Here is an 18,687-nt window from a genome sequence, read left to right as displayed (position 1 = left end):
TTCTGTTAGGGAGAGCTCTTGGTGTCAACACCTGTGGAAGCAAAGGGAAGAAGTGGAAGCAAAGGGAAGAAATGGAAGCAGAATTGGGCTGGGGAGAAGTTGGAATGTGATGCAGCCTCAGTGAAAAGTGAAAACCTCAGCAAACCCCACAGGGAGCTCTGAAGTCGGCATGGTCTTGCACCTGAAGTTGGGGAAAAAGTCTAGGTCTTCAGAGCCTCATATTGATGCATCATTGGAGGTAAACAATACCAGAATTGAACATGAGATTGAGAAAGGTGACTCTTCACCAGTGTTTGCTGGCAAACTTGGGGACTAAATCTTCCACATATGAAGAAGATTGCAGCAGTGCATCAGAGTGTCTGCCATTAAGAGGCCTTTCTTGGGATCTAAAATCTCTTATTTCAAGGGGTTGATGACCTATAGTTAGGGGCAGGTTGTTACCATGTCTACATTTTACTGATAACATCAGTTCTTTATCCTCCCCTTTTTTCCCATTTGTGATAATTACCTGTTACAGATTCTGCCTCCTGAAACATATCCTCTCCTATTTCAATTCCAGTTTTAGAGTTGAATCATGTTTTGTATTTCCAAGCTCTATTAGGAACTCTAATACTCATCCCCATCATTCTTAACTATATAAGTTAAAAGTAAAAAGAGAAAAACTTGAATAATTTACAGTCATTGCGTGAGCCACATTGGCCAGACTTGACAGGCTCAATTAATAGTTCTATTAACTATGTATAGGAATATATGAGCTTATTGGGAGTGAAGAGAATTTCTTTCACTGTTTTTTAGAGTTGCTAGGGGTTCAGTTAACTCCATCAAAAAATCCTCTAAATTCAAGGTGTTTCTTACTTATTCCTCATCATGTTACCTACCTTCCATCTTTCCTCAGACATACAATTTGCTGTAATATTCCTTCTGATGAAGTCATGCCATGCCAAAGGTGATGAGGGAATGGAAAAAGAATCATAAAGGCAAGATCTAAGTGATTATGGGAAGTAGAACATAAATGATCAAGACAGCTTTGGGCTAAGTCTCAACTCCCTCTGGGCAGAAACTATACATCCCAGTGTATCGAATGGAGGTTCAAGTGAACTTATTTGAATATCAATGATAGAGAGGACTTAGAATCCTGGAAGACTTGGGGCTTCTAAGCTAAAGTAAAAAAAGTATATGCATATAAACTACTTTCCTTTATGAGTGAAAGTAAGGGAAGGTCAAAGTAGAGTTTGGATATTCTGTTCTCCCCAAGGTTTTGGAAAAGGAAATCCATGAATTCACACACACACACACACACACACACACACACACACACACACACACACACACAACACACACACACACACACACACACACACACACACACACACACACACAACTTGTGCCAGGGTTTTATGAAAATCTATATTGCTTTTAGCAATATAAATTAGGTGCTTGGTAGGGTTGTGGCATTTCTCTCAAGCAAAGAAAATTAAAGGGAGACCAAGCCTGAAAATGGTACAAGAAGAAGGAAATGCACCCTAGGCCTCTAATGAGGAACATATAGCTCATCCAATTCCAGGTAGAAAATACTTCCATTTTTATCATCATTTTATCATTTTTACCTTTAGTTATTAATTGATTCATTTTTTAAATAAAACTGTGTCCCAGGCTGGTAGACAGAAAGACAACAATGTCCCGCTTGGTGCTCTAGCTTCGGTGCAGTCCTCTGAGCCTACCCTAATGAATCTGATGTTGAACATTGTTTTCATTAAACACTTTGACCCCTCACTGAGTCCCAGGAGGAGATGTTGATCTCAGAGCCCTCTTGCTGCCCAGAGTGAGATATTGACAGCCCCAAAGATGGAAGTCCCCTGGTAATCCAGCTGTTTGCTTTCATAATTACCATGATCTATCTTTCATTTAAATGTGGTACAACTACACATTATACTGTAAAAATAAGTGATTAACTGCTTCTTCATTGTAATTTGGTTATTGTTAAGTAAGGAATTTCTTTCTTGTACAAAGCTCTAGCAGGCAGACCCTTCTAACTACCGCCCTGCTGGGTGTGATTACCACTCTCGTGCTCCAGGGGAGGCTCTTAACTTTATAGCTACCCAGCCTCCAAGGTCTAGTGTGGAAAACCATGGGTGTTAACAACAGCAAGGCTCCATTGGGTATTTACTCTTTTAAACACTTTGCTATGTCCTTTACATTGTGATTGCATTTTTTTTTTTTTTTTTTTTTTTGAGACTGAATCTCACTCTGTTGCCCAGGTTGGAGTGCAGTGGCATGATCTTGGCTCACTGCAACCTCCACCTCCCAGGCTCAAGCCTTTCTCGTGCCTCAGCCTCCTGAGTAGCTGAGATTACAGGTGCTCACCACCATGCCTGGATAATTTTTGTATTTTTAATAGAGATGGAATTTCACCATGTTGGCCAGGCTGCTCTCAAGTGATCCTCCTGCCTCAGCCTCCCAAAGTGCTGGGATTACAGGCATGAGCCACCGTGTCTGGCCATGATTGCATTGAATCCTTAACAAAATTCTATAAGGTAGATATTATATTTGTTCATGTTTTACCACAAAGGGAACCAAAGCTAAAAGACACGATATAATTTGCCTAATCAAATATAGCAAGTAAATGACAGCCTGAAGATTTGAATCCAAGTATGACTCACTAGTGTACAACCCTGACCGTTATGCCAGATGGCATTCTTGGAGAACATAAAGTGCTATGGGCTGCACAAAAGAGAGTAACTCCTAACTCGCTCTGTGCAGCTCCACCATCTAGCAGAAGGACTTTGTGAACCAGTATGGTATAGAGGTTTAGAGCATGTGATTTAAACTAGAACTGCTAAGATTAAAGAACCTATCTGTAATTTTCTTCTTTATGGCTTTGAAAAATAAATATTTTTAAATAAATTCTGGTATTATTTGAAAAATGTAGTAATAATGCACAACTCTGATTGCTGTAGTGATTGGAAGCTAACACATTAAAAAGCCCAGTGTGCCTGGCAAAGAGTAAGTGCTCAGAAATTGATAGTCACAACTGTCACAGCCAAGAGTTGCCTAGGAGATGTAACAGCCGATATCATATGGTAAGGATGGGGCCCTGGCATTTACAAAAGGGCCTTAGGTAAAATACTAAGGAAATCTGAAAATACAGACTTCAGTTAGTAACACTATATCAATATTGTTCCATTAATTGTGACAAATATACCATGCTAATGTAAGGCATTAATAATGGAGGAACTTTGGTCTAAGGTATATGGAAACTGTCTGTACTATTTTTGCAACAGTTCTAAATATCTAAAAAACATTCTGAAATAGTTTATTAGAAAAATAATAGTTACTAATTCTGAATTGATGCTCAAGTTTCTGTTATTTTAAAAAATCATAATCACAGTTTTCTTTGAGAATCAACACAGATAACATGAAGACAGGTATCACAAACTATACCTGGAAATTAATTCCATGTTAGAAGAGCAAGTGGGTAAAAAATTATAGGTCCACTGAAAAGCAATTACACATTGGCTTGAATTTCAGATAAGCTGTAGGAACCAAATCTGTGCAAAATTCTTAAGACATGAGAAACCAAGGGGCTAATATTTTTATCTGCATTTCTTAAGTGCAGATTATATCATTTTAATGAATAAAATACCTCTACCAGAGTTCATTTGGAAAAATACACACACACACACACACACACACACACACACAGAGAGAGATGTTTATATCTACTTTCTTTTTTTTTTTTTTTTTTTTTTGAGACAGAGTCTCACTCTGTCCCCCAGGCTGCAGTGCAGCAGTGTGATCTGGGCTCACTGCAACTTCCACCTCCCAGGTTCAAGCAATTCTCCTGTCTCAGCCTCCCGAGTAGCTGGGACTACAGTGGCACACCACCATGCCCAACTAATTTTTGTATTTTTCCTAGAGATGGGGTTTCACCATATTGGTCAGGCTGGTCTCGAACTCCTGACCTCAGGTGATCCACTTGTCTCAGTCCTTCAACGTGCTGGGATTACAGGCTGAGCCACCGCAGCTGGCCTACATCTATTTCTAGTCAAACATAAACACTTTCATCTGAAGAAGTTCTAGTTTCTCAGCAAGGTAACTTTAGGGCATATTCAACATGTGCCTACCAACTGGTAAACTGAAGTATATTGTTTGGTACTCATGTTTCATATTTGCCTAAAATCTTTATGAAAAACTGAATTGTTTTTTCAGAAATAGATAGATAGTGGTTGATAATGTGTAGGTTCATAGCAGTGGCCCCTTTGTTCAGAAGAATTAGCCCTTAATGACAGGCAGACACCAAGCCTTTAATGCTGGCAAGTGGTTAATCATGAACATAGAATGTTCATGGTCACTGAGAGGAATAATCATTATGTGCATCAAAGATAAACCTCACACACATGTGTGCACATACACATCACATACATGCATGTACATGCCTGTACAGACTCACCGCAATTTACAAAAAGGTCCTAAGTCACTTGCAGATTGTTGCTAGACCCATTTCCACAGGTTCCCTCTGTGTGGCACACGGACTGAGAACTTAAAGTAACACAAAGCGCTTTCTCTAAAAGTAACCTTTAAACACTTGAGAGAAATAGTCTTACTTGCTTTTGAAGTAGAACGCTGCACAGAACATGCCCACGATGACAATTCCAAAGATGATACATGAAATTGACAGCACCTGCCTTTGATAAACTTCTTCACTCTCTGTGAATTTGAAAAACAAAATTAGAATGGATGCTAGCAGGGCACATCAGCAATAATCTTCATCCATGTACTTCTGAGCTGGTAGGAGTCTTTCAAAGCCAACTTTTTTGTTTCTGTCATAAATAGGGAAAAAACAAGGAAATTATTATGATTCAATTACTTTGCAAAGTTCTACAGGATAACTGGTTGCTATTATTTGTATCTGCATGGCTACATCAGAACTCATACTGAGATATTGCGATTACAGATTTATTATCAAAAGACATTCTATGACTTTAGGATTTACTGGGGACATAAGCTTGTGTGATAAGGCCCAAATTAATCAGCTAGAGAAACAAACTCAGGTGCTTCTGAGCTTTCGTGTGCCAGTGATGACTTCCAATTTACCTTCTGTGGTGCTGATGCCCCTGTGTTTTCTGATTCTGATTTAGTCCTTGGCTGTCAGCCTCCCATTCATCCTACTATCACTATGATTGACATCACTCATGAAGAAAAAATCAATAGGCATGTAAACATTTTATTCACCCAGTCTCTGTCCTTCTCAATACCAATGATTTGGCACAGTAGAACTCAGCCTCTATTACCAAGGTCATACCTTGTAGCTTATTACGAAAATGACAATAATTCAAAAACAAACATTTCACTCTCTAGCCACTACCATTTATACTCCTAGGTCCTTTCTTAACCTGTATCTACTTAAACAATTATTTCATCTCATCAAGACTTTGTATCCATAGAACCCAGCAGTTTCTCTGTTAATTATCCTCCTCTTGTCTTCATCTTTCTATTTATATAGGACAGTGACCACGGCCCATGACTACAGTCATTTACTCTCTTGCAAATACTCTATTTACTTTATCCCTTTTGCCTTCCTTTCTATCTATTTGGCAAAATAAATGGACACAAATCCAAGAAACTGCCTTCTCCATACCTCTACTGTGGGCAGCTCAGAATTGGGGAAGAAAACTGTACCACTGGGCAAATGGACACTAATAAAGAACAGCAATCACAGAGCTTAAGTAGGTCATCTAGTGGTCACCAACAATCTCATCAGCCTGCCTTCCTGTTTCCCTAATGACCATCCATACCATCTCCACACTACTCACACACCCGACACACCTTTCCCTCTCTCACTCTCAGACCTTCTATACAGGTCATAAGAAACAAGAAGCCAATTTAGAGGAAATTTCCCACTTTTTAACACATATATATTCTAAAAATATACAAAATTAATTGCATCTATATACATTCTTTCTCTGTGTCATTAACATAGAACAATAGTTCTCAAATTGTAATGCACTGGAGTCACCTTGGAGCCTATTAAAAAACAGACTGGGCCGGGCGCGGTGGCTCACGCTTGTAATCCCAGCACTTTGGGAGGCCGAGGCAGGCGGATCACGAGGTCAGGAGATCGAGACCACGGTGAAACCCCGTCTCTACTAAAAATATAAAAAAATTAGCCGGGCGTGGTGGCGGGCGCCTGTAGTCCCAGCAACTCGGAGAGGCTGAGGCAGGAGAATGGCTTGAACCCGGGAGGCGGAGCTTGCAGTGAGCCGAGATTGCGCCACCGCACTCCAACCTGGGTGACAGAGCGAGACTCCGTCTCAAAAAAAAGCAGACTGCACCTACTTCTTTCCCCCAGAGTTACTGATTTAGTAGATCTGGAGTGAGTACAGAATGTCGGCATTTTTAAAAAGTTCCCAGGTGATTCTGATGCTACTGGTCTGAGAAACTTTTTTTTTTTTTTTTTTTTTTGAGACGGATCGCCGCCCCGGCTGGATCATGGCCATCACTGCAACCCTCCGGTTTAGCTGGGACTACAGGCGCCCGCCACCGCGCCCGGCTAATTTTTTGTACTTTTAGTAGAGACGGGGTTTCACCGTGGTCTCGATCTCCTGACCTCGTGATCCGCCCGCCTCGGCCTCCCAAAGTGCTGGGATTACAAGCGTGAGCCACCGCGCCCGGCCACTTTGAGAACTTTTGAGCAGACTAAGAGTTCTCAGAACATGAATCATCTACATAAAAATCACCTGAGGAGATATGTTTTTCTTTGTTAATACCAGTTATGGTTTTCTTCTTTCTAAATCAGGATCTTTTTGTGTTTTTTTTTGTTTTCTTTTGATATAGAGTCTTGCTCTGTTGTCCAGGCTGGAGTGCAGGGGCGTGATCCCAGCTTACTGCAACCTCTTCCTCCTGGGTTCACGTGATCCTCCCGCTTCAGCCTCCCAAGTAGCTAGGACTATAGGCACCTGCCACCATGCTTAGCTAATTTTTGCATTTTTAGTAGAGATGAGGTTTCACTATGTCGGCCAGATTCGTCTCGAACTCCTGACCTCAGGTGATCTGCCTGCCTTGGCCTCCCAAAGTGCTGGGATTACAGGTGTGAGCCACCATGCCCAGCCAGGATCTCTATTTAAGTAAAATTTTCAGGTATTTCTCATTCATACTAAAATTAGAACATTATTCAATTGTAGCAAACACTATTTTTTAATAAAATAATAATTCCTTTGGTGTTCTTTGTTTCCTATCATCTCAGGGGCTTCTCATAACTGAAAATTAAAGAAAAACAATAGATTCAAATTCATTTTATGATGCCAGTATTATCATGATTCCAAAAAAGACGAAGACCTAACAAAAAATTACAGATAAATAGCCCTCATTGCCACAGATGCAAAAAATCTTAATAAATTTTAGGAAATAAAATGCAACAATATATAAAAAGTATAGTGCATCATGACTAAGTAAGGTTTATACATGAAAATGCAAGGTTGGTTTAATATTTTAAAATTAATCAATGTGATTCACCATTTTTACATCTAAGCAGATAATTTAACAACTAGATCAGAGACAAAAACATAGCAAAACTTAATATTCATTCTTGATTAAAACTCTCAAAACCTAGAAATAGAAGGCACTTCCTCAACCTAATAAAGAGTAGCTATAAAAAATCTATATCTAACTGTGAAAGAGTGAATGTTTTTTCATTAAGATCAGGAATAAAGCAAGAATATCCACTCTCATACCTTCTGGTCAACACTGTACCAGAGGTTTAGTTAATGTAACAAGAAAAATTAGGAATAAAAATCATTCCGCTGGGGAAAGTAGAAGAAAAGTTGTCTTCGTTTGCAAACAACCTGACAATTTATACACAAAAGCTGATGGAATCTACAAAAGAGCTAGTATAACTATCAAGTAAGCTTAGGAAAATTTCAGGATACAAGGTTATAGGAGAGAGATACAAAAATAAATGTACATCATTTTACAGCAGCAAAGAAAAATTGAAACAAAAATGTTATTTACAATAGCATCAAAGCATATAAAATACATAGAGATCAATTTAAGAAAAGGCACACAAGTCTTGTACATTGAAAAGCTTAAAAGAAGATCTAAATAAATAGATATAACATGTTTATGGATTAGAAGGCTTGATATTATTAAGATGTCAATTCTCCCCAAGATGATAGACAGATTGATTGCAATGCTATTAAAATCTCAGGAAGCATTTTTGTTGTTGTTGTTCTTGTCACAGAAATTGACAAGCCAATTCTAAATGTTTTATGGAAATACAAAAGATCTACAGTAGCCAAAACAACGTTCCTGTAGCCAAGAGAACAAAGTTGTGCAATCACGTGACTTAATTTCAAGATTTCTTATAAAGCTGTAGTAATCAAGGCATATGGTATTGGCCTAATTATAGACAAATAAATAATTGCAACAGATAAAAGAGTTCAGAAATATAATATTCGAAACTTATGTGGCCAATTGGTTTTGACAAAGATGCCAACATAATTCAATGGTGAAAGAATATATTCAAAAAATGACATTGCATCAATAGTATGTATAGCCATATCCACAAAAATGAACCTGAATCCTAATCTCATACTCTATACATATATACACTCAAAAAGGATGAGAGATGTAAATGTAAATTTTAAACTACAAAATTAGAAGAAAACATAGGAAAAAATCTTAGTGCCATGGATTTGGCAAAGATTTCTTAACTAAAATATGAAAGCTACAAACTAAAAAATATTTCAAAATCAATAAAATGGACTTTATCTATGAACATTAACACTTGCTCTTCAAAGACACCATTATGAAAATCAAAAGGCAAGATACAGTCTGAAAAAATTGCAAAATATATATTCAACAATGGACTTGTATATTTAATTTGTAAGAATGACTTCTCAATAAGAAGATAAGCAAACCAATTTAAATATGAGCAAAACATAGTTGAATAGACACTTCCCCAAAGATATCTGGAGGACAAATAAGTACCTAAAAAGATACCCAACATTGTTCATTATTATTAAATTGCAAATTAAATCATAATGAGATATATGGCACCCCCACTAGAATAGGTGAGATTAAAGACTTACCATACCAAATGTGAAAAGGATGTGAACAATTAGAACTCTCATGTATTTCTGATGGAAAGGTAAAATTATATAGCCATTTCCAATAATAGCTTCACAGAAAATTAAAAATATACCTACTTTATGATCTCGCTATTCCATTACCCACAAGTATTGAAAGTTCAGTATCATTGGGTACCCAATGTTCATAGAGACTTTATTTTTAATAGCCCCCAAACTGGAAATAACCCAAGGATCCAACAACAGGTAAATGGGTAATCAAATTATTACATTTCTATATAATGAAACAGTACTCAGCAGTAAAAAGAAATGAACTATTGATATAAACTACAATATGGAAGAATATCAGAATAAATATGCTGAGTGCAATAAATCAGACAACAAACAGGGTACATGTTGTATAATTCCACTTATTCAAAATTCTAGACAATGGAAACTATAATAACATAAAACATGTATGTAGATACCTGGGGTCAGGTGTAGGGACTGATAGGAGAGATTACAAATTGATGTGGGGAAACTTGTAGGAGTTATAGACATGTTAATTGTCTCAATTACAGTCATGGTTTCACTGGTGAATACTTATGTCAAAAATGTATCTAGTGATACATTATAAACAGGTGGTTTATCTTATGTCAACTATAGCTGCAAAAATATTAATCCTAAGGTACAAAAGAATACAAAGAATATGCAAAGAATATGTAGAATATGCAGAATATAAAATAATACATAGCTTTCTATCTTTTAGCCTTCTTTTATGATTATACTCCCATAAACGATTCTCCATGTAGCAGGCAATATAAACCTTTTAATATATAAATTAAATCATATATATGCATATATATGAATGAATATGTGTGTGTATTCTATTTTTACTGTGTTATTAGGTTCCTATTTGACTTATAATACCTAAAACTCTTAGTATGGTCTGAAAGACCTCCCTGATATGACACTGCTCACCCGTATCAGCCACTCTCCTTTTTTTCTGTTGTGTCTACCATTTCAGTCCTTAGAGTCTTAAAACATGCTGTTTGCTTTATTCTTCTGCTGGCTTTTTTTTTTTTTTGAGACAGAGTCCTGCTCTGTCACCAGGCTGGAGTGCAGTGGTATGGTCTCAGCTCACTGCAACATCCCTGTCTTGGGTTCAAGTGATTTTCTTGCCTCAGCCTCCCGAGTAGCTGGGACTACAGGTGTGCGCAACCATGCTCAGCTAATTTTTGTATTTTTAGTAGAGACTGGGTTTCCCAATCTTGGCCAGGCTAGTCTCGATCTCTTGACCTTGTGATCCACCCCCCTTGGCCTCCCAAAGTGCTGGGATTACAGGCATGAGCCAATGCGCCAGGCTTTCTGCTTGTCTTTTAAATGCCCACTCCACTTTTTTTTTTTTAATCTCAAATTAAATGTCACCAGTTCAAAAAGCCTTGCACTATCAAAAAGCCTTGCACGGTAAGCTCCACTGGTTCAGGGGACCATATTCTTCATTAATTTACTTATTTGGCTCATCACTATCTCCTCAGCACCTAGTGCAGCAATTCCCACATCATTGACACCTCAGACTTGTTACTTGAATTAACAAGTGCATATTTCTGTCTTTACAGAATTGTTCATATTACATCACTTCTCACCCCAGAGTGTTCTTAAGGCTTAGAATCTGTCCGTGTTCATATCAGGTACTCCTAGGCTTAAACACATCCTCCTTTCGTGAGTTGACCATCTGCTCCTGACCCCACCCACATCCAAACTCTCTACGCAGCTTCTCCACTTGGAGCTGCTATGGTTTCGATATGTTCCTCAAAGTTCCTGTGTTGGAAATTTAATAGTCATTGTAACCGTACTAAGAAGTGGGGCCTTTATGAGGTGATTAGGCAATGAATGCTCCACTCATGAAGGGATTAATACTGTTATCATAAGAGTAGACTAGTTATCACAGGAGTGGGTTAGTTATCACAAGAGTGGGCTCCTGATAAGAGGATGAATTCAGCTCAATTTCCTCTCTCTGTCTCCTGAGCTCACTTGCCTTCCCCCTTCTGTCATAGAACTGCCCTCACCAGGTGCTGGCGCTATGCTTTTGGACTTCCCAGCCTCCAGAAACATGAACCAAATAAATTTCTTTTTTCAAAATAAATTACCCATTTTGTGGTATTCAGTTTTAGACTAAAACAAGGGACTTTTCATCCAACCTTGGCCTCCTCACTGTGATTCTGCACTCACAAAGTCCTTTTCACAGCACAAAGTACCATAAGGAAAATGGTGAAAGCACTTGTCCCCTGGCCTCAGAGGATGAGCAGCATGATCAACTGATATGTAGGTATTCTGATTGTTTATCTCTGTGTTGGATTTGTGTGCTGTTGCAACCAACATACTTTAATGCTGACACTGGTATGCTGCCTGGTTTTATATTCTAGACTAGCTTCATTTGGTGCTGATGGCAATTCAAAGACAGAAAAGCAAGCTGAGGGGTGGCTCAGGTGCACAAAATTCTTCATACCATGACTTTCTGGGGTGCTCCCAAAATGCTGCAGAAGCTTCCAGGGCCAGCTGAAATTAGTCCATGGGACTTGTGTTGTTTCTCTACCAGTAAAGGCACTTGCAGTACTTTATCATTAATAAGCAAATGGAAGCCTGATGAAACAAATCTGGATCAAAACCCACATGTACAGAGCCCACATTCTAGGACCTATTTTCTTTTATTTCTTCTATTTTCTGAGACCATGCACTATATCCTCTCTTAAGACATGATCGCATGTTTTCTAGTACTTTTTCCTGTGGAATTATGTTAGGAACCAATGTTTTCGAACATTTTATCTCTTCTTAGGGTTTATTTTTGTTTTTAATGCATTTATTTGGGCTGGCATAATAGAAAACAGAAAGTCAACCTAAAAAATATCACATTATCTACATTTCTTAGTAAGTCGAGAGGGGCAATCATGTGCCTCAGCAGGCTTGGGTTGACATTTTAAAGTTGGAAAGATTCAAATTAAAGGGATAAAACATGTATTATCAAGACCTATTTAGGCATATCGTCATCTTAAAAGATGTCATCCTTTCCACCCCCACATTTGCAAGTTCATTAAATTTTCCAATTGAACTTGGAAACAAATAAATAGTTGTGCCAACTCTTAAGAATTCCATTTTACTTAATTGTCAGTTCATGACTGAAATGGAATAAGCATGACTTGCATATAATAATCTATCTACCCTGCTTCTGCAAATAAAAAGAATTATGAAAATTATGGAGAATAATGCCCACTAAAACAAACAAAAAAATAAGACTGCACTCACAAAAATGAATTATTTCCACATAACATGTATGCAGTATGTTTTTTGTTTTGTTTTGTTTTTTACTTGAAACTAGTCAAATGTAGTCTGGGGACATGCAAAAATAAAAAAAGGTTCTGAGTTTAAATCAAGAGTGAAATTAAACCTACAAAGACTACAAGTGAATTTACAGACCCAGGTGTAGCTACAATGATGGTATATTATCAGTGCATTTGATTCATAGCATATTATGCAAGAACCAGCATAAATCAAGGGGCTGAGGGTCTGGTAATTTTGGATTTGACTTTAATTTTGGTCACTTTTAAAATGAGTGACTGCAAGTATGCTACTTTACCTTTATAAACTTCAATTTCCTCACCTACATAAAGGCAATATCACTTACGTTTATAATGAGAATGATATCAAGTAAGGTTTCTTAAGCATATAGCACATAGCAATTCAATAAATTCTGGTTTTTCATCCTTCTGTATTTTCAAATTTGGTGCCCCTGTGTGATGGCTAATTTTAGGTGTCAACTTGACTGGAATATGGAATACCTAGAAACCTAATAAAGCATTATTTTGGGGTATGTCTGTGTGGATGTTTTCAGAGGATATTAGCATGTGCATCTAAGTGGACTAGATGGGGAAAATCTGACTTCAGTATGGGCAGGCACCATCCCATCTTCTGGAATCCTGAAGAGAACAAAATGAGAGAAAATGCAAATATGTTGATCTATTTGTTAAACTGAGATATATTCCTCCTTTCCTGTTCTTGGACAAAAACTCCAGGTTCCCTGGCCTTTGGACCCTATAACTTAAATCAGTGACCTTGGGTTCTTAAGCCTCTGGCCTCAGACTGAGAATCACATCATTGGCTTCCCTGGTTCTGAGGCCTTTGAACTTGGATTGAGCCATGCTACCAAGGGTGGCCTGGTTAAGACCTCCCCTTACCCTGAGCCAACTCCACTCAAGGAGCAGTGTGGTCCATGGTTATGCATGCCTGACTTTTACCATCAGCTGCAACTGTTCTTAGCCTCTTATTCATTGTCCTTACCAATAAAATAGAAAAACATCGCATACCTGCATGTTTAGGGATTAAATAGATGAGCACGAACAAAGTGCCTAGAATAATACATGGCATATAAATGATGCACAAAACGCCAGTTTCTTTCCTTTTTCTGTTTTCTCCTGAAGCAGCATTAAGTCAAAAAGAACCTTTAAAATACTCTACTCCCATATGCAAAACTAGCCTTAGCCACAGGCAGTCAGTGACTTGCTAACTCTGGAGAAGTCTGTGTCCAGAAACTGGTATTTAAGGAATTTATTTTTATTTCTTTTTTTTTTAACTCATTTTTTTTAACTTGTACTTTCACTCTTGGTAACTATATTTTTCAATTGTGGTTTTGAATTTCCTGCCCAGAAATTTTGAGGGATGTAATACAAGCAGACCTTTTTGGGGAATGGGCTGTCTTTCACACTCTCCCTCACAGATAAACAAACAGGAAGTGTGTAGTATTTCTTCCATTTTCTTGGTGAAGACAATGGATAAGAGGATAAGAGCAATAAGAGCAGTTACAGCTGGTGGTGAAACAGATGCATGCAACAACCATGCATTCTGCTCCTGGAGTGAGGTGAGTCCAGGGCAAGGGCAAGGGCAAGGGCAAGGTTCAGGCCAGGCTGCCTGCCAAAAAGATTCTCTTCACTGTTCTAATGCTGGGTTCTGAAATTTCACCATAATGTTACTTTCTCTAGTTTCATACTTTCTCTCACTTCTCCCTTTAAGAAAAATAAATTGTGCTCTTTGTCCTTGGAGACACAGAATCCTTGGAACACTTACTGGCTAGCATGATGTCTACTTAACTGGGCAGCCATAGTTCAGATCCGGATGTGTAACACAGCCTTATGGAAATACTTTTGGAAACTGCAACAGTATAAAATTCTCAAAGTCTCTCCATAGAAACTTGTTAAGCTGTACTATGTAGAAAAAAGAATGCTACCGAAAGAAAATCACAGTCATAGTCCTTGTTACACTATTTCTCCTGAGAGATCCTTGTATTGAGGACAGAGGTGTGGGTGACCATGATAGAGCATGATCCCCTACATGTGTGAGGGAACAGGAAATGTTCTAAATGGCACCTCCATATCCTCTCCGGGTATAGAGACCTAGGATTCTAGTGCTTCTTGAGAACATTTCCTTTGTACCACCATTTTTAGGGTTGCCTAAAAGACACTGAGCTCAACTATGATGTCCACAAATGTGCTGATCTGCAAGTAGTGTGAGGTTTAAGCACACACAAACACACACACAAACCTATATGTCATATATATGAGCAAAAGTTTTACCTGGAAACCCGCATACTAAAGATATGCAAATCAGATCCTATGTGTTGCCACTAGGTATCAAAATGAAGCATGATTACTCTTATAGTCATTCTAAAAGTCAACCAAATATACCTCAGAGGCTCCTTTCTATCCAAGTATTCACTATCTGAGGCCCTGAAGTTAAGAGTCTACATAGAGAAGCAAAAGTCATCATAATACAACAATATTCAATAACGAACCAACTATTTATGAAATGAGTCTTCACTCCAACATTTCTCCCTGCCTAGTTCTAGTATTTATTTCTATCCATCAAACAAATCTCATCATCTGTGTGGGTCAGTCTCTCCCTAATGGTTTCACTCTGACTTTTTTGCCCTTATTTTAACTGGATTAAGTTTAAGTGGATTTAATCCAGTATTAATTATTGTTAGATAAAGCAGTTCTCCCGAATTTTATTTTTAAAAATCAACAAATGCTTGGGATAGATTAAAATATTAGGAGCTTATAAGCAATTGCAAATGAACCTTGATCAGAAAAGAGAATGAAAAGGAGAATATTTAGAATGTTTGGAAATCAGGATATGCCTTTTTTAACTTGAAGATAAAAATGAACGAAGAGTTCAATGGCTTTATAAATGCCTTAAATAAGTATTTCATTTAGTTAAAAGAGAGCCTGAAGGCAAATAAAAGGAATCCTTACCATAAGATCAATGAGATCAGACATACACTGGCAGGGTGGGGCGGTTAGAGAGGGTGGCACTCTGGCAGGGTGGGGCATATAATAAGATTATCAGGAAGACAGAACCAGCTCCCTGAGCCTTGCTACAAGCAACCCTGAGAAAGCTGCCTGGGGGTGGGGGACCTCCAGTCCCACCATCCAAGGGCAGAGAAGCTGAGATGACCAGGAGGTACTAAAATGCTCCATGTCTTTTACATTGTGTTATTCAGGCTAGAAGCACCTTCCCTTTTTTTTACTTGAAACTCCCACTGTTATGGATTGAATTTTGTCTTCCAAAAGATGTTGAAGTAATGACTCCAGTAGTTATATGCATATGACCTTATTTGAATATACAGTCTGCTATGGTCTGAATATTGGTGTGCCCACAAAATGCCTATGTTAATACCTAATGCCCTATGGAATCATATTAAGAGATGGGGCTTTTGGGAAGTCGGTAATTCATGAGGGCTCCACCCTCATGGAAAGGATTAGTGCTCTTATAAAATAAACTCAAGGAAGCTCCCTGCCCCTTCTACCATGTGAGGGTACAACAAGAAGGCATCATTTATGAAGCAGAGACTGAGCTTTCACCAAACACCCAATTTACTGGCATCTTGACCCTGGTCTTCCCAGCCTCCAGAACTGACAAATAAATGCCTGTTGTTTATAAGCTATGCAGTGTAGGGTACTTTGTTATGCAGCCCAGATGGACTAAGAAAGGGTCTTTGAAGAGGATCAAGTTAAGATGAGGTCATGAAAATGGATTCTAATGCAATATTACCGTGTCCTTAGTAAAATGAGAAATTTGGACACAGAGATAGACACACACACACATAGGGAGAACATCGTGTAAAGATGAAGTCAGAGATGAGGGCAATGATTCTACAAGCTTAGGAACATCAAAGAGTGACAGCCAATTACCAGAAGCTAAGAAAGAGGCAAGAAAGAGTTATCCCTTCACAGCCCTCAGAAGAAACCAACTCTGCTAATACCTTGATAAGAACTGGAAAACAAAAGAATTGTCGTGTGAGCCACCAGTTTGTGGTGCTTTGTTACAGCAGCCCTAGCAAGTTAATCTGCCCACCGATCCCTAAAAGCTCAGAATAAACACTATCAAGCCTGAAAATTCTTCCCAAGCTTCCCTTCTGCATCCCTTTTGCACCTTTTCCATAACTGCATGGTCTTGTACCAAAAATGCACATACCCGTTTCTCAAAAGCCCCTCAAGGACAAGGATATGATCTTTATTTCTGGATAGTTTATGTGGCTAATGCTGGCTGTGCACTAGGGGGTCATTACAAAAGCCTTTGGTGAACTCAGTAGCTTCTGAGCTGGATGTCTAAGGACATTTACCAGTGGTCTTCTGCTTGGTGGGACAATAAAAAGATGCAGCAATTTCTTGAGGTGGGGGAGGTGGTAGAAAATTACATTTACCCTAGGGATTCATTTTCTTGCTCTTTGCAGTTAACTGCATAAGATTACACTTAAACAAAAATTGAAAGGTGGGGCGCCATGGCTCACACCCATAATCTCAGCACTTTGGGAGGCCGAGGCGGGCATATCACAAGGTCAGAAGATCGAGACCATCCTGCCTAACACGATGAAACCCCATCTCTATTAAAAATACAAAAAATTAGCTGGGCGTGGTGGTAGGCACCTGTAGTCCCAGCTACTCGGGAAGCTGAGGCAGGAGAATGGCATGAACCCGGGAGGCGGAGCTTGCAGTGAGCAGAGATTGCACCACTGCACTCCACCCTGGGTGACAGAGGGAGGCTCCATCTCAAAAAACAACAACAACCACAACAAAGGAAAAACTAAAATAATTACTTTATAATAATGTTGATACCCTATAGTTTATCTTATTTCTATGCAAAATGCTGTTAAATGTGCATTATCAGTTAAAGTTGATATTTAAGGGTAAATAACAGTTTAAATTCATAAACACCTGTATTCTCAGCCTGTCATTTCCCTTTCTTCCCCTGCACCCCCACCAAATATAAACCTTTCCTGTAATAACCGCTTATCTCCTTCCCTCCTTTCACAAACAGGGCATCTCTGGCTGACTATAGATAAGTGAGTGTTATAAGACATATTTTGAAAAGAAAATGAAAAGCCCTGGGTCTTCTCATTAATATGTCTCATATGCACTGGCTTTCCAAGTGCTATTTCTTCCACAAATAAATTATAAGTAAAAAGCAACCTGCATCAAATTATATCTACCAGTAAGCCCAGTCTGTGGTGTCTAAGTTCACTTTTAAAAGATCTGTTAACTCCATTTTTCCTGAACCTATAACAGCTGTCCCCCACTCCTTACCCTCAATTCTGGGTTTTATCACTTAAGATTCACTGTTCATTGGCAAAGTCACATTCTAAGAGCAAGACATGTGACTTGGAACAATAAAACTTCATTTTCTTGACAACAGGGAGAATCTGACACAGTGGTTTAAGGGAATCTTCTAGCCGTGACCTATTTAGATGGAGTAGGGATTCTAACCCACTAAAGACCTTTTAACCTTGCCTCACAGAACATTCAGGACCAAGGTAACACACAACCTTCTCCATATTGGTGTAATGGGGCTTCACTTCTCTCAGACAGATGAGGTGTAAGCTAAAGGAATCTAATTCCTTTACCACAGGTATTAGCAGTGATCCTGGAAGACCTACAAACATAATCAGCAAACTCAGCTCTTTGCATAGGTGCGCAGGCTGAGAGCCCTGTGGCTATTTGACTTCCCAGGCTTAAGTGGTAACTATCCCATCAGGAGCTGTCTTGAGTCAGGTGGATATCAGACTGCATAGAGCAGGCATCTGGACTCCAGGTAGGGGTTCTCTCCTCTGGCTATACATTAGAAACACCTCAGGAGCTTCTCGAATACACCAACAACTGAACCCCAGCCCAGAGCAGATCTGAATTTCCAGCACTAGGAAGCTAGATCTGTGTACGTTCGAATCTACCTAAGGCAGCTGAAGTTGAAAACCTCTGGTCTAGAAGTAGAGCATCCAGTCTGGACCAGCATGATCCAACAGAAATATAATGCAAGCCACATGTATAATTTAAGCTTCCAAAGCTTTCTAGTAGGCACGGTAGAAGCAATCCAATCAATCAATCAATCAATCAATGGAGAAATTCACTTTAATTATACATTTTATTTGACCCAACGTATATAAAATAGTATCACTTCAATACAGAATAGCTATAAAATATTAATGAAATATTTTATATTGTTTTGGCGGTAAGTCTTTGAAATCCAGTGGGGCTTTTTATATGAGACTTACGGTATATGAGACTTGCAGCTCATTTCAGGC

At 38.7% G+C, this 18,687-nt stretch overlaps 1 protein-coding gene across 7 annotated transcripts in view; it reads right to left on the bottom strand.

Annotated features, from left to right (window-relative positions):
• Positions 1-18,687, bottom strand: part of NRG3 (neuregulin 3) — a 1,130,131-nt gene that overhangs the window by 34,030 nt on the left and 1,077,414 nt on the right. For all 7 annotated transcript variants that reach the window (XM_032141530.2, XM_058436439.1, XM_058436441.1 and 4 more), the window contains exon 5: positions 4,605-4,707. In XM_032141530.2, coding sequence (XP_031997421.1) covers positions 4,605-4,707 — 103 coding nt within the window. The remainder of the gene's footprint in view (positions 1-4,604; positions 4,708-18,687) is intronic.

The sequence above is a fragment of the Hylobates moloch genome, unplaced genomic scaffold (assembly GCF_009828535.3).
Source record: "Hylobates moloch isolate HMO894 unplaced genomic scaffold, HMol_V3 SCAFFOLD_3, whole genome shotgun sequence".
NCBI classification, from domain to species: Eukaryota; Metazoa; Chordata; class Mammalia; order Primates; family Hylobatidae; genus Hylobates; species Hylobates moloch.
Note: the sequence above shows the minus strand (reverse complement) of the source record. Positions and strands in the feature narration are given on the sequence as shown.